The 23,835-nt window shown below is 39.4% G+C and overlaps 2 protein-coding genes across 3 annotated transcripts in view; one reads left to right on the forward strand and one right to left on the reverse strand.

The window, feature by feature from the left end:
• Positions 1-2,039: 2,039 nt before the first annotated feature.
• On the reverse strand, positions 2,040-15,371 carry pnpla3 (patatin-like phospholipase domain containing 3). Of its 2 annotated transcripts, none has more exons than XM_075471980.1 (9): positions 14,999-15,371; positions 14,400-14,482; positions 14,089-14,154; positions 10,810-11,019; positions 8,977-9,037; positions 8,445-8,618; positions 8,224-8,356; positions 5,323-5,430; positions 2,040-4,865 (listed from the first exon to the last, which is right to left on the reverse strand). In XM_075471980.1, exons 1-9 carry the CDS (start codon positions 15,183-15,185, stop codon positions 4,622-4,624), a joined length of 1,266 nt encoding a protein of 421 aa, XP_075328095.1. In that variant the 5' UTR covers positions 15,186-15,371; the 3' UTR covers positions 2,040-4,621. The 2 variants fall into 2 exon arrangements, with proteins under 2 accessions (XP_075328095.1, XP_075328094.1); XM_075471979.1 differs by having other exon boundaries at positions 14,250-14,482; positions 14,999-15,370.
• Positions 15,372-22,270: 6,899 nt separating this feature from the next.
• Positions 22,271-23,835, forward strand: part of sult4a1 (sulfotransferase family 4A, member 1) — a 31,599-nt gene continuing 30,034 nt past the window's right edge. Inside the window, exon 1 of the mRNA XM_075471983.1 lies at positions 22,271-22,694. Within this exon, the coding sequence (XP_075328098.1) occupies positions 22,526-22,694 (169 nt within the window). The 5' untranslated portion in view covers positions 22,271-22,525. The remainder of the gene's footprint in view (positions 22,695-23,835) is intronic.

Here is a 23,835-nt window from a genome sequence, read left to right on the forward strand (position 1 = left end):
TAGATCATGGAGACTATTTTCATAATGTGACCTGGCTGAGTTGGTCCAGAGAAACAACACACCAAACAAAAAAAAAAAAAAGTGCTTTGTTGTGTAGAGTGTAAGAAAGTGGCCCTAAAATAGATTGTTACAAGTAGAATTGTCTGTTGTCTATCAGTGAATGATCTATGCAGTTTTTGGAGGCATCCATCACTATTTTTGGAGCTTTTAAAATAGTAGCATTGGCTAAATTGTTTCAAACCCCACAGGAGGAATCGGAGCACATCATCCAGTGCTTATATCATCATGAACTACAACCCAAGAATGGTAAGGAAACTGCAGTGAATCCTGAAAGATTGTCATCTAGGGTGGGCCAATAAGTACCTCTCCAGGACTTTCAAGATTTGGATTTTAGGTTAACAGATCAACAGTCCTCGAGGGCTAAATGGGCAGATGGGTGGCATTTTTCTTGGTACTGGAAAGAAGCAAGGTGACCAGAGATCTTGGTATTTTAACTTAAAATCCTTAAGGTATTTTAACCTTCACTGCATCTTTGAAACAAACGATAACTGCTCTTGCAGATTGTGTTCGCAGCTTGTGAGAGGTTGTTTTTTTTTTTTGTTTTTTTTCCCCAAGAAAATACCTAGCAACTTCCATGCAGGTACAGCAGTTAGCTGCAGTGTCAACAATTAAGATGTGGCTGTTCTGGATTTAAAGAGACTTTTATGTGTATGTTTTACTCTTAACAGCATATCATTTTCCTTTGGGATGAATAAAGTTTTTTTTCCCCTTCCAAATTAGTCTACAGGGACAAAGGAGCACTGACATTTGTAGACACAAGCTGAGGATGGACCTCTTATTTTACACCAACTAAGCTACTGCAGGCCTGATGAGAGAAGGCTCCCAAAAGGGCGACCTACTGAAATTCTTTACTACCTCCGGTAAGGACATAAACTGGTTGGGGAGCACACAATCCTGGTCAGTCGGTCTTGAAAACCACAAACAATGAACCTCAGTTTCCGAAAAATGCACAAATGATTACTCGACTTTGTTTCACAAAGCACCTTTCAAACACAAGTGTAACACAAAGTCCTTTACAGCGCAAAAGCACAGCTTAAACATAACGGACAAGGAAAAAAGATTCAAATAAAAAAATGTTATGTTAAGACCACACACAATGAAATTAACATTAAAAGCAAGAAGTGAGAAGCTTTCAAAGAATACTAAAGACCAACAAAAAATATGTATAACTATTAGCTCGCTGGTGTGTGAATTAATTAAATATAGGCTCTTTCAAAGAGGTAACTTTTGCCGGAACCAAGCTTGAATTTTGCAGCCGGCCACTTCACGCTACTTTTCTTTTAGTTTGTGGACTCCCAACGATGGCAAGCCGAGGGAAACGTGACACTGCTCAGACCACATACTATCTAGGGTCAGAATGTTCTCTGTCGAGGCGATGACGAAGATACTGTGGCAATCTCAGACACAGATTGGGTTTTTTGCCACGTACGCACAGAATGATATCGGGAAGTATAAGAAATTCAGACTAAAACTGAGGTCGTTGGGAATTTTGAAGTTTGCTGCAGAGGTACAGTGTGACCTTCAAATTAAGAACACAGGAAAAGGTGGCGAGCTCGCCCTTAGAATTTTTGTCACAGGAACCAAGGTGTTAAAGGGATAGTTCGCCTCTTTTGACGTGAGGCTGTATGACATCCCATATTAGCAATATCATTTATGAACACTGACTTACCCCCTGCTGTGTCCTGTGAGCAGAGTTCCAGCCGAGTTTTGGCGTTGACGAAGGTAGTCCGGCTAGTTGGCTGGGGTTTAAAAAATAAAGGGTCTTGCTTCTCAAAACAATATGCGTTCAAAAGAGTAATACATTTGCATCACAAAATCGTTCATCCAGAAAAAGTCAGACCTCACAATCGCTTGGTGCTATTTTCTCTCCCTTGTATCCCTTTCTCCAAAGCCAACTTGCACAAAGCGGAGCAGGAGCACTTAGAAAACAGTTCTCTGTGTTTTAAACAAAAAGTCATAGAAGCATGCTTTTTTTGTAGGTTTTTAATAATCAGCTAGCTTTATGTTGACAATAAGTACTCAGAGCTACTAAGCACCAACCCTGGTAAGTTTGTCTGGCTTTATAATCTTGTTCTACCCAATGTTCGAAATGTTACAATTACTGAAAGATAGACTTTGTCTAAGTAAAACTTCTCTGTGCTGCAGATTAAGACAGTATGTGAAATATATCAATAATATATATATATATATATATATGTGTGACCTGTGAAAATGTGTTCCGGATAGTTTCTGAACATATACTGCCTGGCAAAAATAAAACACACACCCACACACACTTAAATAACCAAAATGATCTGGGGTTGCTTCAGCAGGTAAGGATAAAGCAATGTTTTTATTGGTTGACTACCTAAATAACCCGATTTTTTTTTTCCCCATCAACAGATTATTTCTAGGTTATTTTCTTCCTCTTATGGCACAAACAATTTTTCAAGATGACAATGTTAGGATTACTCAAAAATTTGGAGAAAGGGGTACAGGGAGCACGGGACATCATTTTCACACAAAACCTACACCATAATCTCATGTAGAATCTTTGGGATGTTACTTTACATACGCAACTCTCCCGTCATAAACAATCACAAGATGTTGGCAATAAATGAATGGAGCTGTGGATTGAGGGGAATGTCGCAACATTGCATAAGCTTTTGGAAACAATAGCATGCCGAATGTGTGCTATAACTGCAGACAGTCTAATACGGAAGCCCAGAGCGGACGTGGTACGTATAAACTTTTTTTTGATGAATTTCTCGAGATAACGAGTTAATTTACCAATGGTTTTCGAGGCCACTTTTTCTCCCCAGTCCCTGTTTATATGTGTTTTATATGTATTTCTGGCAAAGGTGTACCCATTTTTACCCCCTCCTTTCATTGAAAACTGAATATAGTAGCCTATGAATCAAACATGGAATGTGGAGCGTTTGTGTAACAATTCTGCTGTGAAAATGCACAAAGCAAACCCCGCTGGTGTGACAGGCATTTGAAGAATGGAATCAGGTTTAACACACACCAATCATGGTGTTATCGTTTTCTGGAGATAACGAGTTATTTGTCTCGCTATCTCGAGAAAACGATAACGGCACCTCTCGTGCTTTATTCGGTAACCATGGAGACGGCCTGGTCCCCTCAGCTGGTCACTTATGAAGTTGCTGCAGTCGAGCCAGCCGTCTCCATAAATGACGCGGGCCGATATGAGTTATCTCTACAAGACAAACAAATTGCAATTTCAGCCTGTTAGACCTCAACAAAAGTTAAATCTGATGCGTTGATCTATGTCGGGTTCTCCAAAATCTGACATTTTCAGCTCGAGTCCGTTCTCAGAAAGGCTTTAAGGGCGTATTCAGACCAGGAAAGTCCGATAGTTCACTTGCTTTGGTCCGAACCTTTTTTTTTTTCCATTTTGGTGCGGTTCGCTTTCAGACTGTACATTTCAGTAAACGGACCAAAATATGTCAACAAAGCCACGCGCCCTGAAGTCGTTCGGCTATTGGTCAGAATCGACATTTGTTTAGCGTCACTGGAACCACCGTCCCTAATTTTAATGTAAGTCTGGCGGAGTTTTTTCAGTTTTAGCCTGCATTGCTCTGGTGAGCGAACGAATCCTTTTTCTTTCAACTTATCTGTGAATAAGGCAAAGACGTCAGCGTTTTTATGAGTGCGCTCCAACATATATGATATGTGGGCATCTGCCCAAACGTCCACAAGAGCACGGGTCTCCTCTTCGGCCCACGTTTGTCCCCTACTCATTTTCGGTCTAGAAATATTATTTTCGGTCTTTCGTTAGCTTTACCACAGCCGGTCTAGTAATTAGAAGAACGACGCTCTGTTCTGTTACCTAGCAGCAGACAAACGACGGATGCTCCCGAGGTACAAAAAAGCAAAAAGTCTGGGATTAGGTCCGGTCTGCTTTCACACCTCCAAAAGATCCGCACCAGGGTTCGTTTGATCCGGACCGAGTCCGACCTTTCAGCTCGGTCTCGGTCCGCTTGTTTGGTCCGGACCAGAGTTCGTGGTTTGTATTCAGACCATCCCAAAAGGTCCGAACCAACGAAAATCTGGTCCGTTTGGTCGTTTGGTCCGGACCAAACGAGGTAGGTGTGAATACGCCCTAAGAACACTGAGAAACTGATCATGAGCGTTCAAGGAAAGATAGTCGTCTCGTGGTCTCAAAAACCATCGGTAAATTAACTCGTTATCTCGAGAAAACCATCGTTGTTTTCTCTAAAATAACGAGTTATTTATCTCGTTATCACAAGAAAACGAAGGCAAATTAACTCGTTATCTCGAGTTAATTTTACCATAAAAAAAAAAAGGTTTATACGTACCGCTCTGGGCTTCCGTAGTCTAAAAACATACAAATGCGTGATTTTTTTTTTCTTGATTTAGGCCAGGCAGTGCATCACTAGGTGCATTCTGTCGTGTTCAGAATCAATTTGACGAACAGTTAAACACCATCCCTCACAGTACTAATTGAAATGTTTACCACCTATTAATCCACCTGAAGCTCACCCAGACAAGTGGAATGTCCCCTTGTCCTTGTTAAAGTTGCAGGTCTTGAATTATTTCATTGCTGTACATTACTGAGGTCATCCTGCGAGCTGACGTAGAAGCAAACTTGCGGTTGGGAGGAGAGGAGAGGTTCAATGAGAGGAGGATTGTGGTGATGGGATGAGGAGGTCGGCTTTGGGATCTCCCAGTAGTTGCTATGAAGTTCAATTGAGGAAAAAGCAGGCAAGATGTTCTGCGTGGGGTTTTCACTCTCTGAAGGCAGTGGCATCTCACTCATGCATTTCCTCAGGCATGGCTCACTGCATAGTCAATGACAAAATCTGCCATCATATCATTTCTTTCAAAGGTTATTCATGCACAGAAGCAATAGGCAACTAAATACTAAATTCAAGACAGCAAATGGATTCTTTCAAAGACATCTATTTTTCCAAAATTGAGCATCATCAGCATAAGACCTGTTGCAATGAAAGCTCCATGCTGACAATGCCCTCAACAAAACTGTACCAACATCTGACTCGTGCGGTAAACACTGATTTTTTTTTATGCATTTTCATATACAATTAACTTGTACATTGTTGGTTAATATGTATGTGTCAACAGCTTTAAGGTATTAATTATAATACAGTTATTATAATGTATAAAATTGTCATTTGAACTGTTCCTTAAGATGTAGACCTGTGAGAGGAAAGAAAATGACTCTTTTTCATTTGTAATCCTAAAAATAAACCACTTGGAAAATCATCCGTCATTTATTACCTGGTGAAGCCGGCTGGTTTGGCTTTCCAGGCCTGTCTGTACACATCACCTGCCACACCAAACAGCCAGCGCACATCAGCAGGCACCTCTGGTATCCACTCCACAAACCTTTGGAAGAGCAGAAATTATAGCCAACAGAAGTTGCAACAATGCATTGTCCACTCCATAGTAAGTAGAGTAACGTTTGCCAGTTCAATAATCTCAGTTCAACTTTGTTAATCCCGAGTGGGAATTATATTTGTGCAGCATAAATTATTGTTCTGAATATGTCGTCTTTATAGAGAGTTCAAATTTAAACGGCAGTGACACCCTTTTGGAAGGTTGATGTGTAGCAGTGATCAGAGATGACCATCAATAGATCAAATAACTGACGCTGACGACATGAACAGAAACTCATAGCTAACAGCTCAGAATCCTGTGTGTGGGAACGCCTCCTCTCGGGACATGTCCAAGATTACACCATCTGTTGTTAACAAAAAATTACCTCCTCCTTTACCATGTGTCTGCACTATTTGTCTGCCTGTATAGTCTAAAAGCCAGGCGGAGAGGTGTCACGAGTTTTCCAATAGCTAAGTGGAACTTGGTGTAGCACGTAATATTGTCTTCTTGGGGTTCCCCTGCTTCTTTGTCAGGGCTCTCAGGTCGTCCTTTTTAATTTGCTAGTGATCAAGGGAAGAAATTGAGAGAATTCTCAATGGGATACAAAGAAAGACCACATATGTCCAGAGACAGCACCGCAGGCAACCACTAGTGCAGAGCCATTCTAGTTTTCAACCCCCGATTTTCCCATTTTACACACATTGCCCAGAAAGGCCGCTTGTAAAATAAATGCCAAAGTTTTATTTTGTTGTTCGTGATCTACTAAACCAGAGAATATTGCATTTCCAGTCCAGTCTGCTGTTTTTATTCTTCCACCACCTCCACCTCTCCACTCTTCACCTTGGATGGAGACAACATTTAGCTTACTCCTGGTTCTTCTACAATCCACAATCATCTCTTTTATTTTGTTTGTGTTTAAGATGAGGCGATTGTTCCCGCAACATGCCACAAAGTGAATGACCAGTTCCTTGTACTTTAACTCTTGTCCATCACTGATACACCCAACAACTGCAATCACCAGTATTCGGAGCACCAGTAAAAGCCTGCTGATGGTTTACAAATCCCAGAACGCTTTAGGCCCAAAATACATCTGTGATGTGTTCAGAGAATATGAACCTAGCAGAGCTCTTAGAAACTGTTGCTTGTTTTTAAATTAATTGAAATTATTTCATTGTTTTCTCTTTATATTCTTTTGTGTATTATTAATGCTTCTTCCACTCCCCGCTGCGATGCTTTTATTTTATGTAAAGCACTTTGAATTGTTTTATGAAATGTGCTATACAAATAAACTTTACTTGGTCTATACGTCTTCTTCCACCTGTTTTTGCGTCTTGCTCCAGCCTGACATCCACAGCGTTTCCTCTTCAAATTGTCTGGGATTTGGTGTCAAATTTTGGGCCTTAATTAGCATTAGGAAAGCTCAATCAGGTGCTCCAATTGGTAAACAACTCATGCGTTGGCATGGCAACTCATCATAGGAGATGCCAAAAAGTATCGAAAATACAAGGAGAATGCAGTCAAGCAGCACAGCTTCCAAACCAGCGGAGAAAAATATCTCAAAAATCAAGATGTGAAATCACATCACATTGATGTAGGGGATTATAACATAGCTGGCAATCATTAATCTGACTGTTTTGAAATATGAAAATGTGAAACATCCATTGATTCTCTATACCCTCTTAATCTAATTCAGAGTCTCCTAGCTGCTAATGGGCGAAAGGCACAATCTAGAATCCCTATCAACTGAACATGCATGTTTTTGGACGATGGGAGGAAGCCAGAGCATCCAAAGAGGGAAATCATACAAACTTGCTGTGAGGCAACAGTGCTGAACCAAGCAGCTCTACATGGGAGATATGATTGGAATATTCTATTGGAATATTGTCTAATTTATAATAATGATAGAAATCAGAATATTGCTATGCATGTAAACATTCAATTCAATTAAGTTTTATTTATATAGCGCCGAATTACAACAAATGTCATCAAGGCACTTCGATAATACGGTCCAATTCAAGACAATTGGAGTTCAACTCATTGGCTGTGTTCGAAACCGCATACTACGTACGACATACTTGCAAACTGCATACTTCCATTCTGCATACGGCATACTCATCGATCAGACAGTATGCAGAGCGTTTACCCACAATGCATCTACCCGAGCTGAAATCAGCCGGCCTGAAACTGATTTTGCTTAAGCTCTAAACTCTGTAAACTTTAGCAACATTTGCAACATTTTAAGGCGAGAAAGTAGTCGTTTAGATCCCCAACGTGTTGAAAATCTGCCAAAATACCGGCTATTTACAATTTTGTTCCGACGAATTCGGCGTTACTAAAGCTAGCCGCAGTGAGCAACGCACTTCCGGTTATTTTCACAAAATAAAATACCCGTTGCCTTTTATCATAGAGAAAGCCATTACGATACAATTGGTGCTTTTGTTTTGAAAACAGGAAGTGAACCTACCCTCGTTGTAGCTAGCTTGAAACTGCCGTTTTGACAGGAAATGACTATCGGCTACGTCACGTTACGTTGCATCTTGGGTAGTTTCAGTATGAGTAGTAACCTCATGATGCATACCCAACATTTTGGCGAATCTAGCATGCATCCGGAAGTTCTCGCTTACTCAAACTCGCTTATTAACTCAAAACGTTAGTATGAGTAGTGGGAGTAGTAGGAGAAGTATGCGGTTTCGAACACAGCCATTGTAATCATAATCCAATCAAATCCAATTAATTAAATTCAAAATTAGTCTAATTCATACATACATACAAACATAGCCATTGATGAAACATGCACCTCACCTCTGGGCCACTGAATAAGCCGACTGAACGGGAAGAGTGTATGGCATGAGCATATAAGAAGCCACTCTCATTGGCAACATCCTGGACACCTTGGCGTACAGGCCTGTTTTGTCTTGGCAGGCCTTGCAGAACACTGATGGGCACAACAAGCACGATCCGTCAACAACACAGCTCGTTTAAAACCATCACCATTTTTAAAACATTCTGGGAAGGTGTCACACCTTCTTTTATTGGGGTAGGCAAAATGATTTGTTCATCCAGACACCAGTGAGGCTTATGCAGTAGCCTGAGTCTCCGAAGGACCCACTCTCTGGTTGTTTCAGGAGATTTGCAGCAGCTGATGGAGGTCTCTGGCACAGAGGGGCCGAAGGTAGGACACACTTGCATCAGCAGATCTGGCAACAAAGATCAAGACAAGGAACAAAGGCTAAATATTCAATGGAATGCCTATTCTAGTAGACCCCTCAAAGCGCTTTTACACCACAAGCTGCAGCTATTTACACACACACTGCTTAACCTTTACAGTATTTTTTAAACAATATTTTTCTTTATCAAACACACACACACACCAGTGGATGCATGGGCAACGTGGGACTCAGCGTTTTTTCCCCGAGCACACTTGAACATGTGTTCTGGGGAAGCCAGGGGATCAAACCACCAATCTTCTGATTGTCAGATGACCGATAAAGCTTTTGAGCTCCTTATTAAATTAATCCAGGATATCTCGCTATGTCACAACAGTAGAGTACTCACTGTTCTCCTCAAGGAAGCGTAGCGCATCCTTATAACCGCTCTGACACATCTCTGCCAATGCCTGTAGAGAGGAATACAATGAAGGGGGTAGATGTCCATGTATAACAATCATCAGTCCCTGTATTTAGTGGAGCTACAACTTCAACCATTAAGGTTGCCATTTCTTCTTATGTCTATTTCCTTTGTCATACTCAACTACAGTTAGGTCAGCTATTTTATTTGTTGCGCAAGTTATATTAATGATTAAGACCTTAAATATTACTCCTTTAAGAAAAAAAATAAAATAATTTTTTTCTAATTTAAAGGTAGGGTAGGAGATCCTGGATTTTGAGTCCAGCGAAGCTGCATTTTGAAAATACACAGGTATTTCTTCACTTTCCCCCCGAAGGCACGTCTCTAGAGTACATGAACGCGCACGAGCACGAAGGTGCACGAGCGCTGTTCTGACAGCAAGCATCGATCGTTGCCGTATTTAGTATTTAGTATATGCTAACTATACGTTTAATAATGCTAGGTGCTAGCCAAGCTGGCTCTAGTTTAGCTTCCTGCCAAGCTTCTGGACGCGTAATTCGTTCACGGTCGGAGCAGCAGGGTACACGCACGGGGGGGGGGGGGGGGGGGGGTTGAGGGAGGAGCTGATTGCAGTTTGATAGACGGCATCAGTATCCAATCATCGTTAACGGTCCATTCAGTATGATTGGATACTGTTTTTCCTAGATTGTACGTTCTAGAGGCCACTAAAACTTTTCATATTTGTGTCAAAACTTTTAATTAATTGGTTGCAATGGGGGTGTGAAGAGTATTTCAAGCAATATGTAAAAAAATGTTCCAGAAAAGGATCCCCTACCCCACCTTTAAGCTATTTTTATATTATGGGATATGTCAATGAACATATGACCTAAAAGACATGTGATAACATGTATGTTAAATGTAATACCATATGAATGAAAGTGCCATAACATTTGTTGTGCAAACACACTTTTAACATCAGCATCTTTCTGTAGTTTTTATGTAGAAGCCTCGCTCCACTGTCTGTTTCCTTGAATGACTTGCTGCTATCAGTTGTGTGTTTTGCCTTTAAGTGATATTTTAGACTGGAGCTACTACGGTGAGAAGACAATTCAACTTGGCTGTAAATGCAGGAGTTTTTTTTTAAAATTTATTTTGAAATACGTGCTTTTATGTTGAAACAAGTCAAACAGGAAGTAGCGCCGGTTAGCTCCGTGAGCTTCACACAGAGACCGAGGAGCACCTGTAACGGTGATGTTACCTGCTAGTTTATTTTTATTTTATTACTCCATGCTTCGTGGTGTTTGCTGTAACTGTGTGACTGTGATGCATTCAACAGACTTTTACAATAATAAAACCTGCGTTAATGCGCAATAAAATATTTGTCGGCGTTAAATAATTAACTAGTTAACGCGAAGGAAGAGAGAAATAGCGCCAAGCGATTGTGAGGTCTGACTTTTTCTGGAGGGACGATTTTGTGATGCAAATGTATTACTCTTTTGAACGCATATTGTTTTAAGAAGCAAGACGCTTTATTTTCGGGACCCTAGCCAACTAGCCGGACTACCTTCGTCAACGCCAAAACGAGGCTGGAACTCGGCTCACAGGACGCAGCAGGGGGTAAGTTAATGTTCATAAATGATATTGCTAATATGGGATCTCATACAGCTTCATGTCAAAAGAGGCGAACTATCCCTTTAATACCAAGTCAGGATTCAGAATTATCACTCTGTTCAAAATTATATTTTCCCATGTCATCAGATGCACATTCCATGCTATATAAAAAAAAGCAGAATATCCCTGAAAAGCTTGTCTGTTACCTACCTTAGGATCTGGTGGAAACAAAGCCCTGCTAAGGCGGTACATGTTGCCCATGTTCATCTGGATGCTCGTGTTAGTGAAGCGGAGCTCATGGAAGCTGGTGGAATTGTCCCGAGGACAGATGTCGCTTTCACCAGAGAAAGGAGATATAGTGATGGTGTTCTTCAGCTCCGACTGGGGCAGGTTATCACTAATCCCACCATCCACATAACGCTAAAGACAAAAAAGAAAAAAACATGGAGTAAAAAGACACACAAATAATGCGTGTATATACTTTCATCTAAAACTTCAATTTCAAAACGTGCAACGGTTAACTGCAATATAGCCTGTGCTATGTATGACAAACCAAAAGGAAAAGGTAGACAGACTGCATTTTGTTGTTTAGTGCTTTTCTAGTCTTTTTTACCACTAAACAGGCTTTTACACTATGAGCCATGCTCTCCCGTTACACACATCTATTCAGCATTTAGTAGTCTGTATGATAGAGAAAATACAATCCAAAGCCTCGAACACTTTTATCAAATCAAATCAAATTTAATTGTAAAGCACATTTCATGTACAAAACAAGTCAAAGTGCTTTACATAAAATAAAAGCATTGCAGCAGGGAGTGGAAGAAGCATTAAAAATACAAAAAAGAATATAAAGAGAAACAAATAAAATTTAAAAACGAGCAACAGTCCAGATAAATTAAAAAGATACTGTGCAGATTTCATCCATAGACACGTGAGAACAGAAATGTTTTTAACCTGGATTTAAAAATGTCTCCATTTGGTGAAAGTTTAATCTCCACTGGCAGTTTGTTCCACTTGTTGGCAGCATAACAGCTAAATGCTGATTCTCCATGTTTAGTCTGGACTCTGGACTGGACCAGCTGACCTGAGTCCTTAGATCTAAGAGATTGGCTTTACAGGCTATGCAGTGCATTCTGCATCGCGCACGTGTACAAAATGTGAGGTCCAGTGCCTTGCCCAAAGACCCTTTGATATGTGTGGGCTGGAGAAGACCAACTTTTCAACTGGCAGATGATTGTTTTTTTCTGAGCTACAGCCTCCCTAGTGCTCTAGCAACAGAGTCGAGCTCAACACAAAGTCTTTTAATTCCACAAATTCTAGAAAGATATTTTGAACCATCAAAAGAAGCAAATTATCTGTAAAGATAAATAAATCAATCAATCGCCTCTTGCCACCGTAATCTGTGGAAAATGCACTGCCTGCCATCTGCACATGATTAGAAGGCCAAGGGTGTCCTTCTCATTCTATAATAGGCCTTGAAGAGATTGCATAAGTTATGCTTGACACACACAGATGTCACACACTGGAAAAAAATCAAAGTCTTACCAAGTATATTTGTCTCATTTCTAGTTAAAATATCTCATTATACTTAATATAAGACACAACTGCCTAACAAGTACTATTTCAGCCTGATATGGGGACTTGTTTGAAGACAATACATCTGGAATATCTTGTTAAATGAAAAAGTCGGATTTCATAGGAAACAAGCTTTTTTTTTACATTTGAAGAGGTTTTTAAGCTAATTTTAAGCTCCCTTTTATTTCAAAAGTCCCAAATATCACATCTTATTTCAAGAAATCTTGACAAGTCGATTTTCACTAATTCCATTGGCAGATTTTTTTGCTTATTTCAAGCAAAAACGTCTCGTATTTGTTGTTTTTCTTACTTATTTTTGGAGGGGCATTTTTTTCCAGTGCAGACTCATCTCATCAACAGAGGACAAAAATTAAATGTCAGGTCTCAGGAGGTAAAGCTTATAGAGAAGGAATTATCCTTCCTGAGTCTGGTTCTGCCAGAAGTTTCTGTTTAAAGGGAGCCAGTTCTCTCCACAGTCACCCCATGCATGCTCAGGATGGGAGACTGGATCGAAAATAAGTTTCCGTGCAATTTCCTTAGCTAGGAAATTGTTTTTGAATTGGCTCTATATATGTGAATTGGACTCATTTTGAATTGAATGAATTGGATTTGATTGAATTATGATTACAATGAATTGGACTGTAGGTTATTGAAGGGATGTAGTTTAGGATGTTTAACTGCGCACACGTGCTCTTTAGTCATTTATATACCCAAGTCTGACATAGGATGTGCAGCATATGGAACCCATTTTACATAGTTTAAATTTCAGAATCATTTAGCAGTCCAAAAGTAGTACAAAAGTCAGTCCTGTCAGAGATGTGTGATTGGTTAAAAATTTCAGTTTGCAGCAATACAGCAAACCCAAATGAGACAAAAGCTTTGAGCCTAAAGAGGCACAAGCAGTCCTTGCAGATAATAAAACCTAGATTTTAAGACCTTAATCCTATCATCATTAAGTTCTTCTACCTGGATTTAACTCAGGAGACCGAAGGCACTAATACAGCTTGAATACAGAGATGAGCAACAAGCTTTGCAAACATTTTCCAAAAATCTTGGCAAATTTGTCCATGACTTGTCATTCCTCAAGTGAATGGAGAGTAATATATAAAGTTTGTGAGAGACACGAAAGTGGACTGAGCTATATACATAATAGGCTACCTGCTGGCAGTATATCTTTACACAAAGTCTATAAACACATATTTGTAATATGCAAACTGTTGAACTGAATCTGATAGTGAATGACTTGTGTTCCTTATAATGTTTTGAGCTGAAATCTGACACCAGGATAAAAGACAACAGGCTCTTTTAAGGCTGAAGTGCACCAAGATGTCTACAAAGAGGGTGTTTGTTCGTGGATCTCGTATGTGCTGCACAAGATCACAAGAATCATTCCATAAATCTTCACCAATAATTTGGCTGTGCACCGTTTCTGAACGCTTTTATCAAACACATTAATTTGTTCACATCTTTTTGTTTTTTTTAAAGTTAAAAATAATAATCCAGTCCATGTGCTTGTTGTGTTTTAGTGTTATAGGAGCAAATTCCAAGAGGACAGGGTTGAATTTTTATATATATTTTTTTAAACATCATGTTTGATGGTTAATTATCATATGATTTAATTGCAATGCACTTTACTATAAAATGGGATCTGAACCCAAACTGAAAGACTCAGCTATGATAGGGTATTTCCTGGCGACAAATGCCAGGATGTTGCTTTGATTACTCGATGACGTCCAACAGTGACGACAACAAAGCCATCAGAAAGAAGGACTTGCAGCTGGTATTATTATATTATCATATTCATATTTTTAACGTGCAATGAAGCTATATAAAAAAAACAGATATGATCATAAGTTAACCAACGGCAAAAACAAATCTAAACTTTTATTGGTAGTGATTCAACCATTCACCTACCACTCCTCTGAAGGATGGGGGAATCAGCCCACAGTAGACGGGAATAAAGGAACTACAGATCAGCGCCTGAGAACACAGCACAGGGTTAAACCACTGAAAAAAAAAATCAAAGCATTAGAGCATTTCCAGTGGCTTGCAAGATGACCAACAACTCCCAACACCTGTATGAGCTCCTCTTTGGAACTAAAGTCAGACACTAACACGTTCTCCCCGTCTGATACTCTGGTAAGAGACACACACAGTCTCCCCGAGGCCAGGACATGTGCATCAGAGGGTAGGTCACGATTCAGACCGGACCTCAACACCTTTACCAGGTTGAAAGTTGGATGAAGTGGGCCCAGATTTCTCTTCCTGGCTTCCTTTGCCACCTCAAGCACATCTTCACAGCATTTTGCTGGAAAAGGCAAAGCAAAGATTAGCACTTTGAAGCTACATCTGTGCCTGGAAAGTTACCTGAAACAAAAATAAACCCCCATTGATTGATTCTGTGAATGGATCAATATTCTGTAAAGCTAACAGTAGTCAATTGTGACCCGAGTAGTCCCTCTTCCTATTGCTGAGGTCACTGTTGCTTCTCTATCTGCCAGTGTGCATAGGTCGATCTGAACACACACTTGTTATCAGTTCTGTTTATGCTTATTCATGCAAGGGAAAGCTAAAGAGTCCCTCTGACTCAAGCACAGGTATGTCACCATATCATATGACTAAATACAGTAACTCCGTAAAACAATTTACTTTAACATAAACAACTTGAACAAATGGCTGGCTTTAAATTTCTTACGTAATCTAACAGCGACTCATAACTACAGTTGTTGAGCTTGTTTGTAATGAGTACATTATGCTAGAATTTAGTGTCAATTAGTTTAAAAATTATGCTGGGTATCAATTTGTAAAAAGCGGTTTGTTTTACCTATGCAAGCCTGGCTCGCGAGTACCGACGCCGTCAGAGCACCGGCAGAGGCCCCATACAACTTTGTCGCCCCTTCGACAAGGTAGGGGGCTTTCTCCAGCAGGCAACTGGCAACTCCTATGTGGTAAATCCCCAGAAACCCGCAGCCGGCAAAAGACAGGTTCCAGCCATCGTTTAGACCGAACATGGTGGTACATACCCCAGCTGGAACTCGGACAGGTCGCTGAGGAGCACTTATACAACTGTCACTACCGCCAGACGAGGAGGGGTGACTGTCGCACGAGCACTGGCTATATGAAATGCCCAAGATGCGTTCGCGTACTGTCAGAACTATTACAACTCCGAAAGTCAACCAATGGTTAGACTTCAATTACGGGTTTTTATCTTGAACGGACACTTAAACTACAGTAGTTAGCATGAAGTTAAACTATTGTATATTGTGCCACAAGTTGGCCCTCTAATGATTACCCGTTTCCTTTCCAATCAACGCACATTAGAGGGCGTATGAAGTGTAGCTGCTAGCCATTCAAGCTTTACAACTCACAGAAAAGGCATTGCAAGTTACAAATAGGAGAGTTGTTTATATGGGTCGCGCATGCGCAAAAATGTACGACTCTTTCGACTCTTACACACTGTAAAAGTTGATGGACTAAATCTGTTCCGTTAGGAGATGCGTTATCGAAATTCAGCTGCTAAATTCGGTTCAGGAGAAATGAAGGAAGACTTGAAGAATCCAAAGAACTTGTCTTTATTCATAATACAGGATAACTGAACCTTAAATTGCACGGAGAAATGTCAGTGTTGTAGTAGCAAATGCCATAAATCACAAAAACCACTTGTTTCTAAACAGTGAGCTATACATCCAACCATTTTCTTGGGGCCCGTTGCACAAAAGTAGGATTTAGACATCCAGGATGAGTTACTTAGCCAGGTTCAAGGAATCCAAAACATGGGCGCCCGGGCTTAGTTGGTTGCACAAAGCCCAATCCAGGATGAGCAGACACGGATTCATTAAGCCAGGTGAAAGCGATCCTGGATAAGTGCTGCACACGGCTTTCTTAAATAGACCCCACGATCGATCATAGATTCACTGATTCACCATGGGAACAAGGGCGGCGTATTCCTCCCCAGCGGAGCAATAATTATTAATGGAAGCATATGAAGAGGTGACGGAGAAAATAAAACAAAAAGGAAATACTGCCACAGTTAAAAAAGAAAGGGAGCAAGCGTGGCAAACCATTGCTGACTGCCTGAATGCGTAAGTAGTGCACAAATACACACTCACCTCTCCACTGAAACTATCACAATTAGGCAGTGTTCGAACTACGGGGGACCCGAGACCCCCTGAAACTGACACGAGACTCCCCCGAAAACATGATTTGGGAAATGTTGAGGGGTCTCTAAAATATTGGCAAAATGTGATTTCCCCTGATGAGTTATGATTGCAGACGCGATGCGTGTGGAGCCTGTGTGCGTAATTGGCATAAAGCTGTGCTGTCCGCAGCGTATGATTCTGTATAGCTTCTCATGTGTTTTCGAGATCCGCGCTCTGAGTCAAGCGCAAGCAAGCAACCAAAATGGACATGGCAGCAACTTTTTATTAAGAATGTGCCAGCCCACACAATGCCTGTACTGTTTTAGCAGTGAAAAAAAAAAACGCAATTAAAGGACTTGCAAGCATCTTCATCTCCTTCCCTGGGCATAGAAGACTCTGTGACATCAAGGAGGAATTCTATAGGATTGCAGGTAAGAATTTTTTTTTTTTTTAATTACAGTTACAATTACAATTTTAACATTCAGAGTAAGATACTCATTGCATCGTATTACAGGTTTCCCCAATGTCATTGGTGCAGTGGACTGCACACACATCAAAATAAAATCCCCCTCAGGTGGCCATGAGGGGGATTTTGTGACGAGGAAAAACTTCCACAGCATCAATGTACAGGTGAACATGACTTTTGATAAAGTTAATTAATGAACACTGTACATTGCCGTGATGTGCATTAATTGGTTTAACATCTTATCATTTCAGATGGTCTGCAATGCTGACTATTTGATCAGTAATGTTGTGGTAAAGTGGCCCGGCTCGGTCCACGACTCCCGAGTGTTTCGGAACTCAGAGATATCGGCGCCTATCACAAGGTGAGCCACAGAACCTCTATTGATAACTACTTTTAACATCATGGCTGTGTTAAGACTGTCACTACTTATGAGGTTGTGATGGTAACATTTTGTATTCACAGGTGAATTCCTGGGTGTATTGCTGGGTGACAGAGTGATATCATTGTGGCCTGTGCTGTCCTCCAGAATGTGGCCAGCCTGAGACAGGAGAGGGCCCCCAGAGTGCCAGCTCTCATAGACTGGGACAATCCTGCCATCTTCCCGGATGACGACTGTGGTCGGCTGGTCAGAGACCAATATGTGTTAAATTATTTCAATTAATATGCATGTTGATTTAAGTTGGGCCTGCAATGGCAGAAGAATTTTTGTTAGGTTTTTGTGCTGTATAGGCAAGGCAATTTTATTTGTATAGCCCATTTTTACAAACAGTTTGTCTCAAACTGCATGCTTTGATTCTGTGCTTTTTGTCTTGTAGAGCACTGTGTGACTTCAGTTTTGAAAGGAGCTGATGGTTTACTTGCTTTGATTCATCCTTGTTCAATAAAGGAACATCATGGTACGCTCTAATGTGTATTTATAGTTATATGGTGATGTACTTTATGTGTAGTCTGTGGGAAACTTAATTATCTAGTGGTTCATCTAAAATCATCAGTTATCTAAAATGATTGTAATTAATGCTCACAAATGTTTCAATAATGATAGTGGGTATAGTTAAATGTTTTAACAATATGTGCTAGGCAGTGGAATAAATATTGGTTTCCATTTGTGGCGACCGCTGACTGAGATAAGGAATGAGATTAAATAGATCCTGGAACTTAGCCTGGTCTGGAGCAGGCTAGCTTCACAGAATAAATCTCCATGGTAACTTAGGTCTGAACATATCCCACTTCCCTTATCCTACTTTTGTGCAACCGGATCACGGATAAGTTGATCCAGGATAGCCAACATATCCCCGCTTAATCCCTTATCCTACTTTTGTGCAACGGGCCCTTGGAGTCTATCCCAGCTGGCATTGAGCGAGTGTTATGGTACACCCTGGACAGGTCGACAGTCCATCAAACGAGACAAACAACCCGTCCACACTCACCCAACTACTGTGAGGTCCTATACACTGCTAAAAAAAAAAATAAAAGGGAACACTAAAATAACACTTCCTAGATCTCATTCTAGTTGAAAATCGTTATTCATTACATAGTGGAATGCGTTGAGAACAAAATAAGATAAAAATTATCAATGTAAATCAAAATCATTATCCTGTGATGGTCTGGATTTGGAATTATACTCAAAATAAAAGGTGGAAAACCACATTACAGGCTGATCCAACTTCAGTGGAAATTCCTCAAGACAAGTCAAAATGAGGCTCAGAAGGATGAGAAAGGATGAGAACAGAGAAATGGTCTGTGGTCACCACCTGCAGAACCACTCCTTTATAGGGTTTGTCTTGCTAATTGCCTCTCATTTCCACCTGTTGTCTGTTCCATTTGCCCAATAGCAGGTGAAATTGATTAACAATTAACACAGAATTGTGATTGACTTGGAGTTACATTGTGTTGTTTAGGTGTTCACTTTATTTTTTTGAGCAGTGTATAGCTACAGCATGCACCCAGTTTATTCAATATGTCCAATTTGTACAGTGAAGTGGTCCACACTGTGGACAGCCTAAACTTTACATTTACAGTTGTTTAACTCCAGCCCCTCAGCCGGCATCAGCCATCTTCACATGAAACACATTTCAGAAAGCTAAAAGCTCATGCCATATTTGGATTTATAGGGGCTTTAGTTTTCAATTTTGACTTCCCCAGGTTATTTTAATATCTGTGTAACAGCCTATGTCTTAGATACGCACATTGGACTTTAGTGAAATCCCTGAGATGTTTTCTATCTACACAAAAAGAAGGAATCAAGAATCGCTATGCCACACCTTTTTGCAGTCGTTGGACCAATATAGATAATTATGCCTTGATTTAATCGTGTAGGATGGGTCACTATGTACATTGGGACACTTGTTATAGTCTTATAAAAAGCTTAAATCACCTTACTTTATGAGTGCAAAGTTCAATCAAAAATTCTTTGGAAATATTTATGTAAAAGAAAAAATTGGAAAAATATACTTCTTTTATTTTTTTTACTAAAAACTAATGTTTATGTAAACACAAAAAACGAATCTTTCATAACAATCTAGATATGTAAAACATCAGCAGTATAATAGTCTACACACATTATCATAGTCAACATTTGTATCCATATAAAGCACATTTGAACAATTGTATGGCAACAAGCAAAAAGAGGATAAACTTATTATTCATTTGGTTTGAAACAACTTATATACTTATAAGACTTATATACTTTTAATTTATATCTGGCCCTATTTAAAGAAATAGGGTATCTATAACTGTCCTACGTTGTCAATCATATTCAATAAAGTGCAACAGCTGAAACTGTTAATAAAAATTTAAAACTTACAACAAACTGTACTGTCAACAATTTATTATTTTGTTGTCATGCAATTCCTAGGGGATCTTTGTGATTCACAAGTGACATTAGCCCAATAAGGCCATACATATTTAGTCATGACATTTGACATCCATGTTTATCCTATCATAAAGGTGCTGGTGACTTGATTATTTTAGATCAAGAAGTAATTGAAGGTGAGCTTCAGTATACCAAATTACCCAAATTCACCCTAGTGGTAGTTTGGTCTACACAGCAGCTAGTCATAAACAGATAGACTGAACAATGCAGTTTGATACAATCAGTTTTGACCTCTTTGTCTATGACTTGTAGTATTTGCTTTTTTCTCAGATACTACTAACTTCAAGAAACACATGGCTCACTGTTAATGAATAAATAAATGCATTCTATAAAAACAAGCTTATAAACAGTTGGTTCAGAACTGCACTGAACCCAATTTAGCATATTGGGACACTTTTTTGTAGTATTTATGCTATCAGATGAGGTGTGAATAAATTTCTTAATATTTTAATTTGGTGTAAGAAACACACTGGATAGGCACATAATAGTCAACACCATCAAGATGTATTATTTGCACAAGGTATGTCCAATCAGAAAGTAATAACCATATGATATGCAAATGTTATGGTTGGTGTAGGTGGAGGGGACCTAAAATATGGAACAGCAGACTGGAGGCAGATGGAAACTGGACAGAAGGTTTATTGGAAAAAACAAACACCAAAAGCATGACACAGCCAGAAAACCATCAACCCTCTGAGTTCTATGATTACACCGGCGTGATCAGATCGCATGACGTCATTACGGCTCAGACACCCAGAGGGTTAACCAAATCTTAGAAAACAAAAAATTAAGTAGAAAACAACAAACAAGGAAGAAGAAACTAGAAACTAAAACACAACTTAGGCATGACAAGGCTTATTGAACATAGTATCAAAGACCAACCATCAGAGTAACTATAAAAAAGACAGCTATAGACTATACTAATATAAACTGAAGAAAACTTGATAAAAACTAATAAGAACACATCTAAACTATAAGCCAAAAATGCCAGCTGAGAACACCAAACAGAGTAAAACCATGAACCGATAAATAAGCAAACCATGAAAAGACCAGAAGGACAAGAAAACCAAAACACAAATAACCATGGATCATAACAATAGAGAATAATGCAATAATCCTTATTGCAACATTATAATTTCTCGGTAGGTTTGATCAAGTATTTTTTTAATTGAATGCAATTTTAATCTTACACCTCACACTTTTCGCACTGATTACCTCAGATCCGATTTGAAATGTATTTAATCTGAATTTACACTCTTTACCCCATGTAACAGCGTGTTTTTAGGAATTTATTTTTTAAAAATCAAACAGATTTCTCTCATTTACAACAGTGTTTAGACTTAATATTCTTACCCTTAGCAGCATTTACAATTTTGTCTTTGTGTAGGCCTTATCTGTACAAGCTTGGCTGAATTTGTGCCATTTATACTATTCTTCTTGGCAGATCTTCTCTGTAGCTGTGGGTGCCGCACCGCCTCAGGTTGCTGAACTCTTAACCAAGCTCTGTTGAAGGACATCAGAAGTTGTGTTTTTCTCCTGCCCCGAACTCTGACCAATCTCTCTGACCAAATAATAAAAAAACATTTAAAAATCCTGATTCTTTCTCACCTTGTTATAGCATAATCTATAATTTATCATTGAGTATTACACTATCTGAGCACTCTCTTATATCCTTTTCAGTAAATAATCAAAAGCTTTAACCCTCCTTGTTGTCTTGCGGTTCAAAAGTGACCCACTACCATGTTTCGCTGTAGAAAAAATACCTTAAACTATCTTTTTCCAACTTGAAATTTTATGACTTTTCCTAAAGGGACCCCATCATTAGACAAAGTCATACTTTATTTTTGTTTATGTTTCCATGTGGGCTGTACACCACTAGGGTACAAAGATTGTCTTATGGGTCATTTTTGACCCGTGAATTATAAAAGCATTTAAGCACCAGAAAAAAAGTTCAAAGGCAACGCAAACTCTCTCAAATTCAGAAGTAATTACTTCACATTTATATAATAGCAATAATAAACCTTTATTATGTAAAAGAAAACTGTTATGACAGTTGGTTTGGTTTGAAAACTGGTGATTGTCTTTTTGTATTGTGTAACAAAAAAATACATGATAAAAAAAATGTATTGAATTGAGTTGAATAGATAAATAACAGGTGGTTTCATCATACAAAATAGATTTTGGATTTAAAATTCAATTAAGTTGCTTTATTTTGGGGCTTTGGTAGGGCGGGTCATTTTTGCCTCGTAGGGCAAGGCAAGGCATCTTTATTTATATAGCGCATTTCATACCACGGGCAACTCAATGTGCTTTACATAAAGACAAGGCATTTAAAAGAACAGCATAAAAACAAGCAATTTAAAGAGAAAAAAACAGAATTAAAATGAAAAACACAGTTAAAAGCAATCAAAGAAGAGGGGGAAAAGAAACTCAAAGTAAACAGAATGTTAAGACCGGACAAGGGTTCAAATAATACAGACAAAATAACTGAATTGACTATGATATATGCAACAATCATCATTCGCAGTTCTGTGCTTTTCAGTAGTGCATGTAAGCATGTGTAACAGACTGTATCAGGACGCATCCTCCCTCTGCAGACGCAGAGTGGTCCTGATGCTAGTATCCGTGTGCGCGCATTGCATCACTTCTCCATCGAACGGTTTGCTGTACAGGCCAACTCCGCCTGATGAGCAGCATCCACTGTGAGCCTTAGCATCCTGGCTAAAGCGGCAACGGCGTTTTGATTCAGCTCCACCACCTTCATATTCATCTTTGGCTTCGTTGGAAGGGAAACTGTTCGTGTGGGAGGGCGCTTTTTTTTTTTTTTTTTTTTTAAATTTCTATTTATTCTCGCACGGGCGGATAGTTTCGACGATGGCCGAGAGCGAGGCAGACACGCCGAGCACACCGATCGAGTTCGAGAGCAAATATTTCGAGTTTGATGGCGTGCGGCTTCCGCCCTTCTGCAGAGGGAAGATGGAAGAGATAGCGGACTTCTCCCTCAGAAGCAGCGACATATGGATTATCACTTACCCAAAATCAGGTAAACAAATCTCTTTATCGTTTTTTTTTTAATCGGTTTTGGCTGCGTTTTTTCTTCCCTGTGTGGTGCTCATATCTGTATCAGTGGTCTCAAGAGGTTCACCTTGTTGTTATTATGAAAGTTTTGACAATATGAATAAAACTGCTGGGGTACATCAAATGTACATGGCTATTATTTTGCTATGGCTACATGTTGCAAACGTGATTAAAGTTGTTGTGTTCCCATATTTAAAGTGGTCACGTCTTGGTCTATAGTTATTTAATAATGGTGCATGTAGCAAAATATTTATGTATTTCTGTATCAGCATGTGCAGCTGAGTCATGTTTTACAGGCCGCTTAGAAGCCAGCCTGTTATATTCTAATCAAATGGCAGCAAATCAGCCTTTACATGTAATCTGGTCTTCTACATCCACTTCAGTGACTATGTATTTGTGGAGGCTGATGTTTACATACACTTGCAGGCTGGCAATATGCGGTGCAAGTGCAGGCTGGTGACTGCCTTGTGTTGTGCCCTGCTGGTTCGGGTCTGGCCATGAAATGGCTGGTGAGTTGCCAGAGCTGTCTGTCAGTGCATGCAAAGAACAGGGAAGTGGTTACTGATTGTCTGGATGAAGAATCTCAGTTAGGTTCATTCGGGAATGAGGATCTTTGAAGGAAAGTAAACTAACACTTCACACAGTGATCATCAAACTGACACCTTGCAATGAGAGAACCTTTATTATTGACATTTCCACTAACTTCAATCTGGAGAATGAATGTTAAGGCCTATTATAACAATATATATATATATATAATTTAGACTATAAATTATATATATCTTTATTGTTATATATATATAATTTAGACATATCAGTCTGATGATCAGTCTTACAAGATAAACAATTGTTTGCTGCCTAATTAATGTTCAAGATATTCAAGTTTACACATAGGCTCTCTCAATATTCTGAAATTCAGAATTGGCTCTCACACTCTCTTACTCTGTATCACATTTCTTTTCTCATGTGTCTATGCATGAAATAAGCACTATATATTCTAATTTATCTGGACTGTTGCTTGTTTTTAAATTCATTTAACTTCTTTTATTTGTTTCTCTTTATATTCTTTTATGTATTTTTAATGCTTCTTGCACTCCCTGGTGCAA

This window comes from Odontesthes bonariensis, chromosome 8, assembly GCF_027942865.1.
Source record: "Odontesthes bonariensis isolate fOdoBon6 chromosome 8, fOdoBon6.hap1, whole genome shotgun sequence".
Taxonomy (NCBI): domain Eukaryota; kingdom Metazoa; phylum Chordata; class Actinopteri; order Atheriniformes; family Atherinopsidae; genus Odontesthes; species Odontesthes bonariensis.